Below are 20,608 nucleotides of genomic sequence, written 5' to 3' on the forward strand. Positions count from 1 at the left end.
CAGATATGAGAGAAGAATTAGCTGTAAAGGAACAAGCAATAGCACCTATGACCTTAACCAATCCACTGGACAACCAGGAAAATGCCAAGAAAGAGAAGCTGAGGATGGCAGGAGACACTAAAATATCAGAAATAGATAATAAAGTTCGGCATGAAGCAGAAACAAATACAACACCACATAAAGGTAGGCTATATGAAGTTGGATTATCTTAAACCCAATATGAGAAATGTAAATCCACTGGACAACCAGGAAAATGCCAAGAAAGAAAAGATGATGATGGGAGGAGGTAGAACAATATCAGAAATAGATAATAGTTAGGCATGAAGCAGAAACAAATACAACACCAAGGTAAGCTATGAGGTTGGTTGATCTTAAATTCAATATAAAGCCATTGGACAACCAGGAAAATGACAAAGGATATGGAGCTATGAGTATGAGAGAAAGTAAAATATGAGAAATAGATTTATTTGAAGTTAGACATGAAGGCATAAATCTAGTAGAAAATTAAGAAAGAAGATGTGAGCCTATGAGAATGGAAGGCAGCTTCTTGGCAAATTCTTTTTTTTTTTAAATAGAGAATTGTGTTTGATCACATAAATGCACTTGTCTTGGAGTTTGTAATGAAGTTAAACAATATACTTTCAGTTTTGTAGGTCACATGTTTCTTGAGTGCAAAAAGTTTAACCAAACACCTATTAGCTCAGCTTCTGAGCCTTGATATGAGTCCTCAATAAAGTTGTTAGGTTAAAAACAAAATGTGAAAACCATGACTTACCCTCTCTGAGCTGTTCTAGATGTGCCAGTGAACTTCTTGGCAGCGGTCATAAAAATTCAGAGGGAATGGGCAGTCTCAGAGGGTTTGTGCATGATTTTCCCTAGTCACTAAACCAGACTTATGTCATATCACGAGGACTCTGTGGTCACGGAATATTTCACAGTCAGTGGGAAGGGGCAGTCTCAAGACATGTGGTGATCAGAGGGTTTGTGCCTGGGATGCCCTAGTCACTAAACTGGACTTATGTCATATCACTCTGCATGAAGTCACTAAATATTTTGGCCTGTGATGATCAGAGGATTTGTGCATGGTTTATAGCCCTCGTAACTAGAATGGACTTATGTCACATCACAAGAGCTCTGTTTAAGAGAGCTATCTTCATATTTGAGAAAAGCAATTTGAGGAAATATTTCAGCACCCCATGTGTCAGATATTGGGGCTGACGATGTTCAAGAGTAGTCTGGATGAAAGCTTCCTCTCTCGGTAAGCAATTATAATTTGTGAGAAATAAGAATTTAAAACAAGGAAATATTTAGTTGTACTGTAAAAGTATGTTGTTCAATTTCTATTAGCATTAATGTTGTTATATTTTTTTCAGACTTAACACATACAGCCAGTGGAGGTGGAGGAGTAGGGAACACACCCTTAACACCATCAGCACGTATTTCAGCACTTAATATTGTTGGCGATCTGCTTAGAAAAGTCGGGGTAAGTTTGATGGATTTCACCAGCTGAAGTCTGGTAGAGGATAGTAATAACAAAAATTCCTATCGTTTATTCTCATTCTTAGTCAGTTATATATTATTTAAATAACTGTAAACTATTTTTGAAACTTGTTTACAACTTCACGTATTCTGTTGGGCGTACTGCTAGCGTGTGCGTGTTTTCCGCACTAGTCTATGCATACAACGCGATACATATGCGCACCTCTATAAGCGTGTTACGCGTTATTAACACTCATGATGACGTGGGGTCGTCTACGGCCTGATAGACGGCACCCTAAATCATGCGATTATCCAATCAGATTATGTGTCTACGGATTAGACCTCTCCCACTGACTAAGAATAGCAATTAACCTACCTCCCAGTTGAAGCTATGCGAATCCTGGTTTGAAGTGACATAATGCCATTCAGAGTATGGGAGAAGTTAGCTTTTGTGGGAGACCATAGTGTATCCGGGAATTAGCACAGAAATGTTGTTGAAAATTGATTATACTTGCAACATGCACTAGAGGTGCTTACATTTAACAGTTAATTTATATTCCTGCTCCCAGGATTTCAACCTTTTCCAGCCATGTTTTGGTACTAAAATGATCCATGTTTCTTCTAAATTATTACAATAATTATTTATATAGAAATACTTTGCTCAGCTCGTAATAGGTGAGACTCATATCAATTGTGTTTTGATATATAGGATGGCGTAAACTCAGTTGAGCGCAGCAAAGTGCGCTATGCGTGATTATGCGTGACTGACATGTGATTTTGTGAATTAACAGGAGCCTTAGTTAGGATTTTATTGACATGTGCAGTAACAAAAATCATCTATTCATCAGTTGAACGAAGTATAAATGGTATCCATTCCTGAATAATGCTTCATTTATGTGTGGTTGGTCAATGTTTCAGTTCTTTGTGTTAAACTTTGTTTTAGTTATTTTATTATTAATTTTTCACACACACAGGCTTTAGAATCCAAATTAGCATCATGCAGAAACTTTGTAAAAGATCAACAAGTTGTACAGGGAACCACAAGTAGAAAACCTGATGTAGTAGAATCACCCAGGTAAGACATGTAATAGGGATAAGCATGCATTGACTTCATCAAGAGAAGATGCCACCATGCTGGTATGTCCATGGACTAAAGAGATACAGACGAATTCCAAACAGTCAAAGTCTCAGCATCACCCGATAATGAGGGCCGATCGTTCCATGAAGCGCGACCGGCAAAACTGATATGCACATGCAGCGTATTTTTACGGTCTTTCGTGTAAACAATGACACGCAACGCTCTATCACGTGTAAGCAAGGCGCGCAACATTGGTGTGATTATTAGACAAGCACGATAGAATGATCGGCCCTCATAAATATGCAAAAATTCACAGCATATAATGCACAGAGACTTTGACAGTTGGAAAATAGTCTGTATTAGTCTATGGGTATGTCACACATACAGGGGAAACTATAAGCTGGTACTCTGCAATCTTGGTGATTTTGGTACCTTGTATTTTGGTGCTCAGATTGACCAAATTTGGACACTTATTTTTGAGTACTTTTTTTACGGCTCTTGTTACGATTCCTATTGGATTATAGCATTGACACAAATTGTAACGAGAATGCACTGCTGTACATGCGCTACTCGCATGACAACATCATACCGTACCATTCTTATTGCGTTGTACGCAACACAGTGCAATGTACTAAGACTGCTTTAGCCAATAAACTGTTGACTGGCATCAACCACTGACTGGTCAGTGGTAAGTGATGAGAGCAGGTCAGAGACCAAAGTTGCAGGGGACCAGCAAAAGGAAAACATTGTACCTCCTGATTGTTTTGTCACATGCCTGGCAAACTTAGTGTGTAATTTCTGCTTATTGGTGAGACCACCAATCTCTAAATATGCAAGCAGTTTGTTTGCTTATTTCTTCGTTACTCTGGGTCCATATTCCGAGGGAACATAGATCTCTCTATTCTGTTGTATGGCTCAGTAAAACCCAACCACCGGTGGTAGCCCGGACAGAACCGGTGATTGGGCTCAAAAGCATTTGTTATGCTTATGGTTTCTCAGAGACATCAGCCATTGTTTGATATCAGGGTGTGATGAAATATGACAGAGGTACATTGTACACTATTTCAGTTCCAATGTGTGACAATCCAAAATGGCAGATTTCCCTTAGTGTTATGTGTGAGGTCAAAGGGATTCCACCTATTAAGTCAAATTTATTACAAGCATGTCAATGTTGAATTCATCAAGGCCGTAGCAAGGTCAGCAAAATGTGGGCAGCCATTAAGATTTTGAGTAGACAAACTATTCATGTGGACAAATTAGCACCATGTTATATAGAAAACATAATGAATTGCCTAAAACTGGGACTCCAGCTTTCTATGGGCCTGGAATTCACAGAATAAAAATGGTGTAGCAGGGATTGAGATTTAAAGCATGCGAGTGTGATCACATACCTTAAATCGCTTGTCTGAGATTTATAGCACACCTCAATTCCTAAACTTCTTGCCGAGTGCAATTTAATAGCACACCTGACAACCTGCCTTAACATTACCAAAAGTGCAAAATACACCTAGAGTAGTATTTTAAGATAACTTGATATAAGTTGATCTTGGATGTATTTCAATTTCAACAGAGTGGTATGATAGCGGCTGTTGGAGGAAGGTCTTATTATCAAATACAATTTTGCAGTTCTGTAGTTTGGACCATCCGCATCAAGATGGTAATGGAGTCAATAGGAGTACAAAGTGTCTCAATAAAAATGGGCCTTGATACTTATTGTGGGTTTATATGACAACAACTGTGGCTCAAATAATGGGTCCTGTTTGAATATGACTTATTTTGCTTGAAAAATAATCGTAAGATAATTGGTCACATACTTTCCACAATAAACATACCCTCATGCAGTGAACCCTTTGCAATCCACCTCCTTTTGCATTGATCAAAATTTTGTTTGGAAGATATATATTTTTATTTCATCTAGTCTTCATTCCAGCTTTGAGCAATTGTTTTAAAGAAAAGTTATTTTGTCAGTAATGTTCCATTATAACCAAAGAAATTAGACCAGAACTGAATCTGAGATCTCAGTCTAATTCAGTGATTATGGCTCCTATGTAAAATTAAAGGAAAAGAAAAAAAAATGAAGCACTTGTGCATCTCAGATAAGCCTAACAATTACACCGTATCAATTTTGGCCTCAGTGCCCAGAGCTAGCATCCATTATTTCCATCGTCCAGCATCAGCATTTAATGGCCTTTTTTGCCTTTTTCAGTGGCATTGAAAATGATTAGCCCTGAAAATATGAATTTCAAAGCCTCATCTCAGACACATATCTAGAATAGGTTAAAATTAAAAAGAAATCAAACATATTTTGGCCCATTTTGTATGAGACACACTGTATTGGATGGATGTTATACTGCATTTTTGGATGATTCTATAGCATTATTATAATATTCTCTTATGTCTCTATCCATATGTATTGGATCATACTGCTTGCAGGTAGATGTCTTGGTAGATTTGCATTTTGATTAATAAGTGGATGACCTTTTGACCTTACAGCATACCTTGGTACCATGGTTATGTAACTAACTCAAATATTATATTCAAGTTTTTAAGTCAGTTATTGGTTGTCAGAAGTATAGTATATGTCTTGGTGCCCCGTTGCATAAATTAATACCAATTGGATCATGTTCACCTTCCTACTCTCCCATGCATATAACTGTATACTGGATCAAATCATCAAATCAAGAGAAGAAACTGTAGTATCTTTTCCTTTGTGGAGCTAGGTGCCATAAGTGCATTTTCAAGTAGTTGGATCAATCACAAATCTTGGCGAGGATGAAAAATCTATGGTTATGTGAATTTTAGTTGAATACTCTGGCTCCGTGCGTGCATTGGTATTTCAATCAGCACTCCCAACAAGTAGGCCCAGTATGTTTTTTCAATTATTTTATATGTTATCTGTTGCTCTATATGAAAAGATGGTCAGATCATTCAATTTACTTGTCTGATGAGTTCAGGCTATACATGAGAACAAATTGATGTAGCCTAGCAAGGTTTATGGGTGTCACTTGTCTGTCAACATGGCCCAGGCCTTAGCATGCTCATTTTTCAGCTTGCTCAGGGCCTTTGGTAAATCTTGGCTCTTTTATAAAGCACTAGGTGCTTTAAAAAAAAAGCCTGTATTATACTATTAAGGCCAGTGTAATGGAAGACACATTCGTCCACGCCCGAATTTGAGATTTCTTGATATTTATCAACACTATTATGTATTCTTTCACTTGAAACTGATCAAATACAACTTGCGAATAATTACTTGCTTGATTTATTTCACTCCTTTCAACTCTAAAAAGTCACATGGCTCAAGACAGCTTAGTAAATTGGCGGAAATAATGAGTCAGAAATGCGTGAATCACGAAATATTGTGATTCTGCTGATTCGCGGCGTCGTGTGACGCGCGAAACTCTGCACGTATGTTCGACGCAGACAAGGCGCATTCGGTATGTTGTTAATGCCAGCAAAATGTGGTGTAAACAAAACAAAAATTTGCAGTCAAAATACCACTTAAATTTTTAATTATTTTTAACTTTGGTGCACTAAAAGCAGACATTATAGATTCATTGGTGCAAAAAGATGCATATTTAGACCATGCACCAGATACAGCTTTTACAAGCGTGAAAGTCTTACCATTTTAAAATATAAGGACGTTTTGTGCATAATTTTTACATTTTTTTACTAAAACGTCGATTTCTCAGAGTTCACTTTTGACAATATTGCACGATTTTTGTGACAAGATAACTCGAAAAGTATGCAAGCAAAAGGTAAACTTTTTGCACTATCGTTTAGAGTACATCAAAGTCTAGGGAAGGTTTTCTCATTTTTTCAAAATATTTGTTTTAAACAAAAATATACACCATTATGTGCAATTTTTAGCTTAATAGAGTGACAAAATTACATTTTTCACATGTTTTTTTCAATATTTCAAAAAGAGACAAATTTCAAAAAATAAAAAAACCTTCCCTAAGTTCATGTCTCTTCTTCATGAAAAGTTAACTGATTTTTTTTACTCTGAACGGATTTTTTTTAAGTTGTCACAAAAAATTGGGGTAAAAAGTGAATTTTTGTGATTTTTTCAAAAACTTGAGATTTGTGAACAAATCTGACGTCACCATGGGATTCCTTGATGCATTTCCTTTCCAAAAATGTATAGTTTTATATACTTAGGACATACAATTCAGAAATAATGATGCTCGAAAAGGTCCATGTTCTCTCCCATTACTCTGGCCTTAAAGCAGTATCAACAAGCATCACATTTTTATGGCATTTTTCATGTCTACATCCATTGCTTGATCGGAAAAGTAAAAGCCCGTTATATCGATCAAAAGTTGCTAGCATGTCCCTGTGTCAAATCGCTACCAGTTGATATCAAGACAACCTTCACTAGACACAACTTATCACTGATAACATTGTAAAATACCCACTGGTGTTTGATCACTAACGATGTTCCTATCACTCAATGTGACTGCTAGTATAAGTGTGATCAGCATTAGAATAGTGAGCATGGTAGGTCAGAAGTACACACTGACACATGACACAAGGTTTGGGCTTTGACATTAAATGCCTTTACTTGACTCCCTCCCAAATGGGCTATTCATGTTGAAATCAATAAACCCCCTGTGGAAGACATGACTTGAATCTTGCACAAAAGAGTGTGAATTTCAAATGGGGTTACCTGATGAATGGGTGACTCCATTTGAAATGTACACCCCCTGTGTGGGAGATTAAGGTTATGGTTACATATGTCTCCCATAGGTGTGTGAATTTCAACTGGAAGAGCCTAATAAGTTGATTCCATACATGATGAAATAAGAAATTAATTTCCCCTCTAACAATCTGGCTCTGGACCTTAGCTTCTGGTTTTGTAGAGAAGCTAAAAATCATTTCTCTTTGTTTATCATGTTCAGCATTCATCATTTAGACATCATTACCATTCTCACCAATCATTTCAATTGTCTTTTATTTATTATTATATATGTAATGAATAGACATGGCAGCCATCAATGCAATTGTATTCAAGTTCAACCAATTTTTGAAATTGATCTACAGCTTCAGCCCTTACCTTTGTCTATCCTTTACCACAAACAAAAACAATAAACCTAACCCTAAATCCAAACCCGACTTGTACTGTAACCCGAATCCTTATCTTAAACCTAAGCACTAACTAACCCTCTCTCGATTCTAACTCTAACTCTAATCCTAACCCTAACCCCATCCACAACTGTAACACCAATTCTAATCCTAGCTCTGAAATAATGTAAAGTTGTAAAAATAAAGAAATAACTTCCGTGAATAGATTCATCAGGTTCTTCAAATCAATAACAATTTTTGCTTTACAAAAACCAGGAAGTTTTACTTACTAATGTTTTGTCCATCTCATTGGACTTCATCAGATCGACTGCTCAGTGCCAGAAGTGGGTAAGTGCAATAGCTGCCTTGTTAACATATGGCAATCTACACACAGTATATTGTATTCATCTACATGTGGCAGCTGCACACGACAGCTATTGCACTTACCCACTTCTGACACTGATGTGACATCTGAAAGTGGATCAGATCTGATGAAGTTCTCTGATGAGATAGTTGAAACATTTGTGTAAGTAAAAACTTACTGGTTTTGTCAAGCAAAAATTGTTAATTGAGATAAATAATACTAGACTTAATTCGTACTAGAAACAGGTTGAACGTAATACAATTAGTACCATTGACTGCATCATCCAGCATGCTGCATATGTATTATCAGCATGTTTTCATTATTCTATCATTTATACTACATTATTGTGTATTTATGTTATCTACCTATTGACAGAGAATTTTGGTTATATATAATTATCAGTTGGAAATTGCCAGGAGGAAATTAACAATGTTATAGGAATTTACCACACTAGGAATCTGCACTGAGTATTTAGTCAATGTTGCTTGCTGATTACAGGAGTTAACCATAACATTGTTTTTTATGCCACTAGTCAGATAACCAATCAAAGTTACCAGTCTAACAGGACTTCGGGATTGCATCAAAACCCAACCACCGGCACCCTGGCAGAAAAACTAGTTTAAACGTGCTCTAATGTTCTGCATAATAAAGTTTTCTTGTAATTAGCCCCTTCCAGCCTTTGATGGTGTTTGGACAGTTTTCCACTTCGCTAATTCTGGCCTGATTGGAGTTAGCCGAGCCAAAACGCCATCAACTGCTGGAAGGGGCCAATAATAAGAAAACTCTATAACCAGGTCCAGTCACCAAGTCTGCCATGACACCAGCGGTCAACCTGAGGTTGGGTTTTGTAGTTATCCCTTACTACATGCCTGATAAACTAAACTGATACCAGGTGGAAAATAAACGCAAATGAACACTCCTGTTTGGAAAATGCAAATCAATACCCTGGGGTGTTTATTGGAGAGAAGAATACTATTAGTATTTGGGCATATTTCATCGTAGAGATGTGCTTTACTATTAAACAATTTTGGATATTTCAAAAGCAGGAAATCATAAAACAAAGTTCTTTCTCATAAGTTACTTTATTCACTGAAAATGCAGTAGTAGGGAAATAGATAATAGTTCAATATATTTGTTTTCATCATATATCAAAATGTTCTCCTGACTTGTTCTTTTAAGTTAGCAATCCAATCCAATTCTAATCAATACTTTGTGATTGATTGATTTCTTTCAGAGCGCCAAAGAGAGTCAACAGGAATGGATCAGCAGGTGGCGGCATGGTCAAGATTACTGTATGAGACTTCCTTACTACTAGATTATTACACACTGGAATTATACAATAGAATGAATTGAATTGATTGGGGATAAATAGATGCAAATAGGTTGGATTGATGCGTTGTCTCACCAGGGGTCCATTTCACTAAACTTTACGAAGCTTTGTATGTCTAAATATCATTCGTAACTTACGACGAGTCTTAAGTTCCATTTCACTAAACTTGCTTACGAATGGTACCCTTTGTAAGTAATAGGGATTTACTACAGGGCCCCTTCGTAAAGTTAACGTCTAGTATTGGGTATTCGTAAGTTTACGAACGGTTAGTTGAGTTACGAAGGGTTAAAAGTTTAGTGAAATGGATCCCAGGGGTGTGTTTCACTTGTTATGTAACCTATCGAATAGTCCTTTTGGCTTCCTCAAGGTAATGAAGTCAGTAGTTTGTGGCAGTTACTTTGCTTGCATACAGATGCATCACGTTTGATCGCGCATTTAAACATGTCAGTTCTATGATTCGCTGAAATCATGGTCACTGTCTTGAGGGAGCCAAATGGACTATATTATAACAGACCCATCGTTTGCTATTCTAGTTGAAATCTTCACACCCCCTATGGAAGACATGATCTTAATCTACCACACAGGGAGTGTGAATTTCAAATGGAGTTACCTGAATGCATGACTCTATTTGAAATCTACACCCCTTGTGTGAGATATTACGGTTATGTCTTCCATAGGGGGTGTATGGATTTCATCTGGGATAGCTCAATGTAACTTTATGATGTGTTCTTGTTATAAACCCATATTACATACAATGTGTACCAATGGTAATCTCCTTAGTGAAATGAAAGTAGTGATACATTGTTACTTTCGATGGATTTGGAGATATATGATGTGTTGTAAAGTTAAGTGAAATGCACCCCTAGATGGAAGTGTATTGCTATAGATGAGGTGACATACCAAACAGTCGGCAGGATGCGTGTGAGGACTCATGCTATAAAACCTTTTACTGAATCACATAAATGGTAATATTAAAGGCTGTTAATCAGTGAAGTGGACTTGCTCTGTTCCCTCAAGGCTTCAAGCACAGTGATAAACCGATTCCTTATCTATAACATTACTGTCACCTTACCTATGCTACAGATCTTTTCCCATTGCGATATATTAATTTATCAATATTTGCAACATTGATGAAAAATGGCATCTGCGAAAATAGTGATGATTACCTGCCATGGCTCTGATGAGTGTACCACACCTATACACATTAATAGATTAGGAGGATCAGCACTTCCTATACCACCCTGTATAATGATATTGTCAGCTATGGAGGAAAGTTTGTGGTGTTCAGGTCCTTGCCGACATAAATATATGTTTTGAGTTGCTCCTTCAACACAATAGGCTTGTTACATCTTGGAAATATTTCAAATTTGCCTTGTCTGCAAGTAGCACACAAACAGGAATTATTTCCAGTTGCATTCCCTGTAAAACATGAATACCACAAATTGTCCTCCATGCCGAACAAAAATGGTGGGGAGTCTGATTCTCCTCTGTTGGGCTATTCCAGTTGAAATCCATACACCCCTATGGAAGATCTTAATCTCCCTCTCAGGAGTTGTAGATTTCAAATGAAGAGCCACCCATTTAAGGCCATATCTGTGGAAGATATTTGCAAAATCTTCCACAGGGTTAGTGTGGATTTGAAATCTAATAGTAAATAGCTCAATCGGTGAAATGTCCAAAATTGAGGACGGCTTCAAAATTTGGCTGTATGAGAGTCATTTATGGTAATTTGACAGGCCAGGTTTTACATTTAACATGAATACATCCATATAAAAAATATGCACTTGTCGGCTGCTACATGTGTCTCTTTTTTCATAATAGCTAGGAATAGATACCAGCCTCATCTCAAATGGAGGTCACTTCAAACCATCTCTAAGTCACATGGTTTATTAGGAATATGGAGAACATTCCTAAACCATGTGACTTGGGTGGTTTGAAGTAATCTCCACTTGAGATGAGTCTGGTATTTATTCCTAGCTATTATTATGTTAAAAAGAGACACACATAGCAGCTGACAAGTGCAACTCTTTGATATGGATGCACACATATGCCGTGATATGAGACCGGTGCATGTACCAAACAATCTGTTTGCATCTCAACCCATTTGTTAGTATTAATGAATTGTTACACTTTTAATTAAGGGACACAGTTAAATGATTGCCAAGTATTTAAGGAGTGATCATTATTTATAATTTTGGAAAGAGGAAATCTGTTTTCTATCACCATATTTGGCATGTGTGTTTGATTAGCATTCTATCAACAGTGCTAATCACCACACATCCACCATGTAGTGGAGCATTTCCATTTTTAATTCAACAAGCATTATAATAATAAACAAAACAAAAAACAATATTGATTATTGATGGAAATGAGAAAGCCCCCTTCCTCTTATATTTCTAATCTTATAAACATTGATCACTCCCTTAAGGTAAAGAGTATTTGTTGATGTCCAGCATTTTTATACGTATATATGGAAAGGTTATTTTGTTACTGTGTTATATTGTAATGTGACTTGTTATATTTGTTCAATCTGGTACGTATAAGCATCAGATATAAGAGTAAAACACTAAATCTCAATACAAAATGAAATTTACCTTCTTAATTTTTCAGACATCATTACTGCAGCCTTCTTTATGTAATTATCAGATTTTTATTCAATGGCACTATGGCAGACCAATGGACAATTACTTAAAGCCATAATGTACACTATTTTAAAATGTTTTTTGTTAAAAATATTTCAAAACCTGATTTTTTGGCATATTGGTAATGTTTATACATGTCCTAACTTCCAATAATTGAAATCAGCCAAATTCGTTGGGTTCGTAGGACAACAGAGCAATTTTGAATTGATGTCTTAAGTCCCCCAAAGAACATCATAGTTAAGCAACCAAGATAGTAAAGTGTGTTTTCTTTCATTTTATCTCATTATCATTGTGGCTTCAAATGACCAGACAGTAGTTACTAATATTTAATATTTCATAATTTCGGCAAAGAATAACAAAATTAAAATGGTATATTATGGCTTTAAAAAGGGAATTCCTGAGCTATTTTATCTGTAAAAAATGAAAATAATTATTGTCAAATAGACAAGATTATCCTCCATTTTGTACAAAATATCTCCATATCATAAGTATGCATACATTGCATTTCACAGAAGGCATAAGATTTTGACAGAAAACTAAATTGGACACCCATGAAATAACATCTGTGTACATGATTCAATAGACCTTTTCAGCATTTGTTTTGTATAAAGTGGTAATTGTAAACATTGACCCTTTGCACTGATCCAGCATCTTGATACCAAAATGAGGTTCTCCCTGGAAACGCATGCACAAAATGTGTATTTTTGTTTTTTCGCACTTTTCTAGCAATGTGCCAGATGAATTTTTCAAAGTACATATGGTAATTAAACCATGCGTTAACAGGTGTATGCACACACAACACACAATTTTGGAGTAGAACCTCATTTTGAGATGACTGTAATTTGTCAAAACCCCAATTGGAGATCTCCTGAAAGATGTCACATGCAGTGAACAAAAACCCCACAACCAATTGCATACTGGCGACTGTGTTCTATGAACACATGGCAGGGTATAATTGTTCACACCAGTGATGTACCATGTTGTATAGTTGCATATGTGTTAAAATGGTTACTATGTTTTGATGGTCATACATGATTCATGTTGTTTATAAAAGCTCCACTGAAAAGGTCTATGCACAATGTTAATACATGAAGTTCTTCTTCACTTTACTTATTAAATACGTACTTCTGGGTTAGAACAGTTACCCCAAAGCAGGGATTCCTCAATCGAAACTTGGGATAGCAAGACTATCAAGAAATAAGGTGGAACATGTGACACATTGGGTTATTCCAGTTGAAATCCATACATTCACAATGGAAGACATGACCTTAATCTCCCACACAGGGCGTTTGAATTTAAAATGAACTTAAATTTCAAATTGACAACCTGCTGTATAGGAGATTAAGTTCTTCTATAAGGGGGTGTGGCTTTCAACTGAAATAGCCCAATCGCAAGTGGCCTGACTTTCATTGTATGGATTGCATGCATTCCCAAATAGGTTGGAACCTACCCTGGTGGGGCGGGGTCTTGATTTGGAGTTGGGCAGAGATATGCGGCTGGGATTCTGAAAATATAACAAAATTTGATGAAAACGATCCAAAAATACCAATCTGCTATCATTTCTGATCAAAATTATGGTAAATTTGCCCAATTCTGGAAAAATTTTGCTAAATTGTTTTCCAAAATTTTGGAGAATATTTTTTACAAAATTCTTGATTTCTGCACCAGTGTTCTGAAAATTATGACCCAAATCTATGCCAGAATGCACCTCAAATCTACTGCATATCCCCAATTCCCTTCCACCTTAAGGTTTTTTTAATCTTTTTATCTTCCCTTTTTCGCCCTGATGTGGCAGTGACATCAACGCATTTAGGCAGCTGTTTAACATGCAAATCTATATGGCGTCTTTAAGCGTGTACATGTGAACGCCAGCGCTTTGAGCAAATGCTTACAACTTGAAACTGCGCCCAATGAAATGTGCACTGACGTCACTGCCACATCAGGGTGAAATGTGGTATAGTTTTGCTGCTTAAATGCATGGATTGAACACTATGAGGTGCAACTGGAATTGAATTGGAATCTTCCACAGGGGGTGTGTGGATTTGAAATGGAATATCTGAATTCAGTATTGATTATGGGCAAATGTACAGGGTATGAAACAAGCTAAGCTACTTGTGATCAGGCCTGGAAGCAAATTATATTTCCTTTTGAAAGGAAAAACATAAGATTCCTTTGTTTTAAGAAGCAACATTCCCTCCCAATGCAACAATTGTTTCTGTGGAATGAGCTTCCCCATTTTTCCAGGCCTGCCTGCTTGTGATAAACCTTATTATTATATAACTCATACAAAGATTCTTGTCATTTGATTGGCCAATTACTATTGATTATTTTTGCTATATTTAGCAGCAGCTGCAAAAAGCACTCGCGCAGAACTATCATGGCAACGCTGACAAACCCAAGCATCTAGCGCTAAGCTTCATGCGCGGTGACCACCTCAACTCACCAATTATAGGTGTGGGTGTTGCCCCTTAAAGTAAATATAGTTTAGATATGTTTTAATTTATTTTGTTTTCCTGGTGATTTATAAAATTAAGTGGAAGAAAAGGAATTAATTTATGAGTTATATGAAACAAATATTGTATGTTTTTATTCGTTCAATGGAAAGAATATTTTCATTCCGGGAAATAAGAACTGTTCCATTCAACTTGACAAAGCCATATTCACATGACATATTTCACCTCGTGAAAATATTCTTACCATTATACTCATAAATATTCAATATTTGTATGGCTTGGCTGCTATTTTTGTTTCTGCTGGTGCTAATGTTAGTTATCAGAAGTGTCTTCAAAATGTTTAGATTATGTTCATTGTTATTTATTTATGTTAATGTTATTGTAAAAGTAACTTAAGTAGTTATGGAAGTATTGTACTGGTGGAGTGGAATGAATTAATGACATGATGGTCAAAGATTTCGGTATAACCATGTTCATGTTGAACTACTGTCAAACACTATACTTTTACTGCATTTTTAAACAAATAAATGTGTAAGGGATTTCCTTTCTTGGAGCAAGTATGTGATGGGAAACTTAACATCAACCTTTATTAGCCTAATCAAGTCCATTCAATTGAATGTTGTGTGTCACCTTTGACCTCCTATAGTTGCATAATAATAACTGAAATGTGCATATTGTTTTCTGATACCATGCATCCAGTTATGTTGAAAGAACTTCAGTATTACAGTATAATATTTCATAGGTAGAAACTGTATACATAAAACCATTATAAATACTAACATTTCAGCATTTTGAGGGAATTCACATGTTTGTGGATCACACAATAATCAAGAATGTGTCATCATCATGCCAATGCATATGCTCAACTCTATCATGCACGTTCCAAAGCAGACATAGCTGTGTTGTGGCTACATTGCGTGACAGTTTGGAGAAAATGCTTTGAATTGTGCACTGAGTGGCGTTGAATTTGCGCGCTGACATGATTCAGGTAATAATTTGCAAAGGCTGTCAGGAATTGGTCTATTCCTGTTGAAATCCATATACCCCCTATGAAAAACATGACCTTAATCTTCCTTACAGGGGGTGTGAATTTCAAATGGGGTTACCAGATGTGTGACTCTATTTGAAATCTACACTCCCTGTGTGGGAGATTAAGGTCATGTCTTCCATAGGGGTGTATGGATTTCAACAGGAATACCCCACAACGGTAGAACACATCCCATGAAAGTCATAAATTAAAATATGTTCAGATTTCTGGAACAAGAGGACAAGAAATATATTGCATTCTGTAATTGTTGAAATCAAGTAGCTAGCCTCTTGTTGGTCTTAACATACTCACTGTAAGGCGACGAGAAAAGAAAACCCTGTTCTACGGGCCCGACTGACCCAAATTTTGAACAAATTAGGAAAAAACATTTTCCTGTACAAATGAATACCGACCGAAATTTCGGAAATTTCAGGAACATAATTTTTTTTTGTATTTTTCAAATTGCAAATTATTTACAGATTTTGGTGATATTTTTGGGTCATTTCCAAAAATGAAAAAATAAAATAAAAAAAAGGCAGACCGACTGACCCTACTTGAAAGGTCCGTCCGCCCATAGAACAGGGTTTCTTTTTTTCGTCGCCTAAAGCTGAATTTATGCTTTCCTTGATCACTTTTGCAGAAAAGTGAATCGCACACATGCTCTGTGTTTACTTCAGATTTCAGAATGTTAATCAATTGCTAAATCGTCATCGCTTTTTCCGGAGTTCAACTCCAGAGTGATGTCAATTGTCACATGAATTGCAATGACCAATCATTGCATACAAATGGGTACATTTGTTTGAAAGTGAATTAATGAAAAACAATAATCATCAGCATCAGTGGATGTCCGAAAAATGGTATTTTGTGGCATTTTGAATATTTTAATTGTCATCTGCAATCGCTGTGATACAATGCAAGATCTACTGTAAATTCAGCTTAAGAGTTATTAGAAATCTACTTGGTAAATCTGCACTGGGATGAAAGAAGACAAGGTTCGAACTTTTGCCATGTTCAAAGACTTCTGTCTGACACGGCGTTAAAATATAGGCCTATCGGTCTAACGGTACGCATCCAACACTTGGAAAACCACTTTTATGCACTGGGATGATGACTGGGCCTGATTTGAAGATTTTGGTGACTTCTCAATGTTGACAGGTATTGCACCAAGTATATTATATTTTGACAAAACTGAATGAAAACTTTGAAGAAAAGATCAAACTTTTATAATCCCTCAAGATAGGAATGTGCCTACAAAGTAATTATTTTCCATATTTCCCCTGAAACATCATCTCTCTTGGTGGTTGCATGTTGAGATCACCTGATTTTTATTATTGTAACATTGTTACATGTAAATAATCATCATGATTTAAACCTTTTGAATCTGTGTGTATACTTCTCTTAGATTACTGAGAGCTGTTGAAAAAACTTAGAAATAAATAAATAAAATGTTCATTTTGAAACTTATTTATTTATTTCTATGTCGTTAATTCATTTTGAATTTAATATTTTTGCAATTTGTACAGTTATTTTTCAAAAAACTGAGTGATTTTTTTTTTCAAAAGTTGCTGCTAAATTTGTACTACTTATTGGAGTGTGCATGGTTTATATTGTATATACTATCTACAAAACAGTGTATAGATAGTCATGTATGACATAATTGCTTGTATTAATTATTATTGCATTGTATAAACTGTATGTATAGATGTAAAGAATTCACTACAGCATTTGATGTGATCACTGGTCAATTTGATCTGCAACAGATACGAGGGGGTATCAAAAAGCTTTTGAAATCACCCAGAAGTGAAGGCGCTATATTGATAAAATTTTGTCAGTGTAATCACTGGTCCTTATGTAGCCTACATTATGGTGCAAAAATGGAGTCGTAAGTATGTTTACTTTTTTTTAGGCATGCAGCGTGATTAAGATCCTGCTTTTGAAGGGTTACAGTGCCCAGTAAACAAGCTTTTTGGAAAAGGAATTTCCAAACTGGGCACATGTCCTTCACAGATGAGCCACGAAGTGGACGTCCATCACTTACAGACGACGTGGCCACAGTGCAAAAATGGTCTCACTGGTTACTGAGGCAGGTGCTGACATCTAGCACTACTGTAAAAAAAGTAAACATACTTATGAGACCATTTTTGCACCATGATGTACATAAGGACCAGTAATTACACTGACAAAATTTCATTGATATAGCTTTTTCACTTCTGGGTGATTCTAAAACTTTTTGATATCCCCTCGTAATTGTGTGAGTTGAGCCTTCTCAAGAAAATAATGGTTAGATCTGAGACGAATATACCTAAAAATTTGTCTCAGGGTTAGATAGATATGACATTGACTCAGTCATTGATGAGGCACTTCAAACTAGGGGTTCATTCAATGTGAAGTTGTATTGGAGGAAAAAGTGTCTTTCTGTAGCAGTAGCTGCTTTTAAAAGAGGTCTTCATCATGGTTTTTAAAAGGGGTGGTTTTTGAATGGCATGCTATAAAGCGGGGTCTTCTTGTGTCAATTTGTAAAATGTGTGATCTTTTTCAAAGAATATCATCTTTTAGTAACAAAATTAATTATAAAAACAGTTACCTCTGTTGTGATAACAACAGACTCATAATTAGGGTTATAGGGTGTGTAAGTTTTCAGGATTAACCTGAAATTCCAAATTATCGCACTTTTATTTATTTTCAGTCCCGTTTTGGGTTTTTTAGCCCAAATTCATGCAGGTTTTTTCTTCAGGCTTTCTTGGGGTTATATTTATGACACTCCATTGCATGTCAAAGTACCGGAGTGTCCCTTGTACTCAAGTGTGGTTTGGGTATGGATGTGCTGTACCAATTTTGCAAGAAATTTGGACCTGTCACTGTACCAAAAGTCACCAAAATTTTCAGCAAAATTTAATATAAATTGCCAATTACTTTGGGCCAAATTTTGGCTACAGTGAGGCAAAATGTAGCTATATTTCGGGGGACAAATGGAAAATTTTGAAAAAAAATGACCCATATGCCAACTTTGACATGGAAATGGGGGGTCATTGATATACCACATGGCTGAAAATGTGACCCATGTTTGCAGCACATCCTGTATGGTCATTTATACCGGTACCTTCTACCCTGGCAAGATAATACAAATCTTTTAAAAGCTCTTTGGTGAATGAATAAAGATACGCAAAAGTGGTTATTATTGACCATTTTGATGCTGAGGAGAATTTGGTTTGTACATTTTTATCAGCAAATTTTATCAACATCTTTTTTTATAATTGTTTATAAATACGACATTTTCACAAATTCACAGCGGTGGTGCAAAGTGCTCTTTTTGTGGAGCAAACCATAATTTAGTAGGGGGAAGAAGTTCACAACAATATTGATTCTATTCGCTGGCAAAGTGACGTAATAATCCGATTAATTAACTACCATAGCAATAGATAAATACAATTTTTGAATAGATCGCGCAGCACTACAAGCAGGTTTCACTCATCACCTGTGAAAATCTGCAATCATAGATTGAATACAATATTGCTCTTTTCAAAGATACTAATCTTACAGGTGCAAGTGATCAGCATTTCTTTGATATCTATGGCTCAATGGTATAGGTACCGCATGAACGTTGCAGTGCAAGGCAATCTATTCAAAAATTGTATTCATCTATTGCTATGGTAGTTAATCCGATTATTACGTCACTTAGACAGCGAATTAGGGAAAATCAAAGAAATAGAAAAAAGAAAATAGGGTGTTTTTTCATATTTTTGGTTCTTGTGGGAGGAGGGGACATAATTTGTTGTACATCTTCACTTATACACCCTTGTAATTTTCTTAATGAGAGGCTTACCTTATAATGTCAAATTGAACAGTAATCACATCCAGTGTTGTCATTTTTTTTTTTTAATTGTAAAATTTAATGCATGTACATTGGTTAATTCTGGTTCTATTATTGAATTATTATGATATTGCTGTACACATTGGCACAATAAAACAAAATGTGACGAAGTATTTAAATCACTTGTTGTGTGGAATTATTTGCTTTAGGCACTACTTCTAACAGTGCCCCTGATTGGTTAATTACATGATATAATCATCTGAGTAACCAATCAAAATAGAGCTGTTTGATCTCTTAGCAATCCCCTTCATCCTTACTGACTATAGAGGCCCTGCATGCTTTTATCGATTGGCTCCAAACAAAGGATTTGAACCTGTGCCCTTCACCGTAATCATGGCACAGTGCAGTCCATTCAATCGAATGTTGTCATCAACCTATTTGATCGTAGTGCATTTGTTATATGTGTGAGACAAACTGACGCGGTAGATTGCAATCATGCTTTTGTTGAATGCATTTGAGTAGTCCGCCATATTTACAGTATGATATGTCATATGCACAATCTCTATTTGTATCGTACCATATCATGATATCTATGTAACCTGCTTCCACAAAACGAGCAAGTTTGGAGTGTCAATTATCGGATACGTTCCAACTGTTGAGTTGATGTTGTTTATTTGATGACACCTGCCTTTGTGAATAGGGATATAATATGCTGTATTCTGTATTCAGTTTTGTCCCCATTCACAAAGGACAGTCATCAGGTGTCTTTAAACAAAGAACACCAACTCAACAGTTGGAATGTCTCAAAACTCTCAACTTGCGTCTTTACACTCATTTCGTAGGAGCTGGTCGCATATCTGATTGGTTGGGTACATAGCCCTCTTGCAACCAATCAATATAGTTCTTTAGAGGCCAATGAGGGCGGTTTGCAGGTGGTGAAGTAGAGTGACTATAAAGCAAACATCACTCAACAGTTGGAATGTCTCGAAACTTGCGTCTTTACGCTCATATTGTGGGGAGCAGGTCGCATTATCTGATTGCTTGGATACATGATATAGCCCTGATTAGATTAAATAAATTTCATATGCACAAATCCAGAAATTTACTCACAATTTGATGGTTTTGTCTATCATGGTTTATAGACATCTTCAGAATGATGATGGTAGATCCTCATTACTTCCGGTTTGTCGTATCCCGACTGTAGATGGTGTATCAGCCAGGAGAGGATCGTATATGTGACTTAAGTAGTGGCCCCCCTCAACCCTATTCATGACGTTGGGTCCCCTTCTGATCCAAATGGATTCTCTGATGTGTCTAGAGTTTGAATCACACTCCTTACAAACGAAGGATCTTTGCATTATCC

General features: G+C 36.3%; 1 protein-coding gene across 1 annotated transcript in view; it reads left to right on the forward strand.

The window, feature by feature from the left end:
• Nucleotides 1–19,154, forward strand: part of LOC140164178 (nuclear distribution protein nudE-like 1) — a 66,005-nt gene extending 46,851 nt beyond the window's left edge. Inside the window, exons 6-9 of the mRNA XM_072187420.1 lie at nt 4–183; nt 1,374–1,483; nt 2,454–2,554; nt 9,217–19,154. Of these exons, the coding sequence (XP_072043521.1) occupies nt 4–183; nt 1,374–1,483; nt 2,454–2,554; nt 9,217–9,280 (455 nt within the window). The 3' untranslated portion in view covers nt 9,281–19,154. The remainder of the gene's footprint in view (nt 1–3; nt 184–1,373; nt 1,484–2,453; nt 2,555–9,216) is intronic.
• The last annotated feature ends 1,454 nt before the right edge of the window (nt 19,155–20,608 follow it).

The sequence above is a fragment of the Amphiura filiformis genome, chromosome 11 (genome assembly GCF_039555335.1).
Source record: "Amphiura filiformis chromosome 11, Afil_fr2py, whole genome shotgun sequence".
In the NCBI taxonomy this organism is placed as follows: Eukaryota; Metazoa; Echinodermata; class Ophiuroidea; order Amphilepidida; family Amphiuridae; genus Amphiura; species Amphiura filiformis.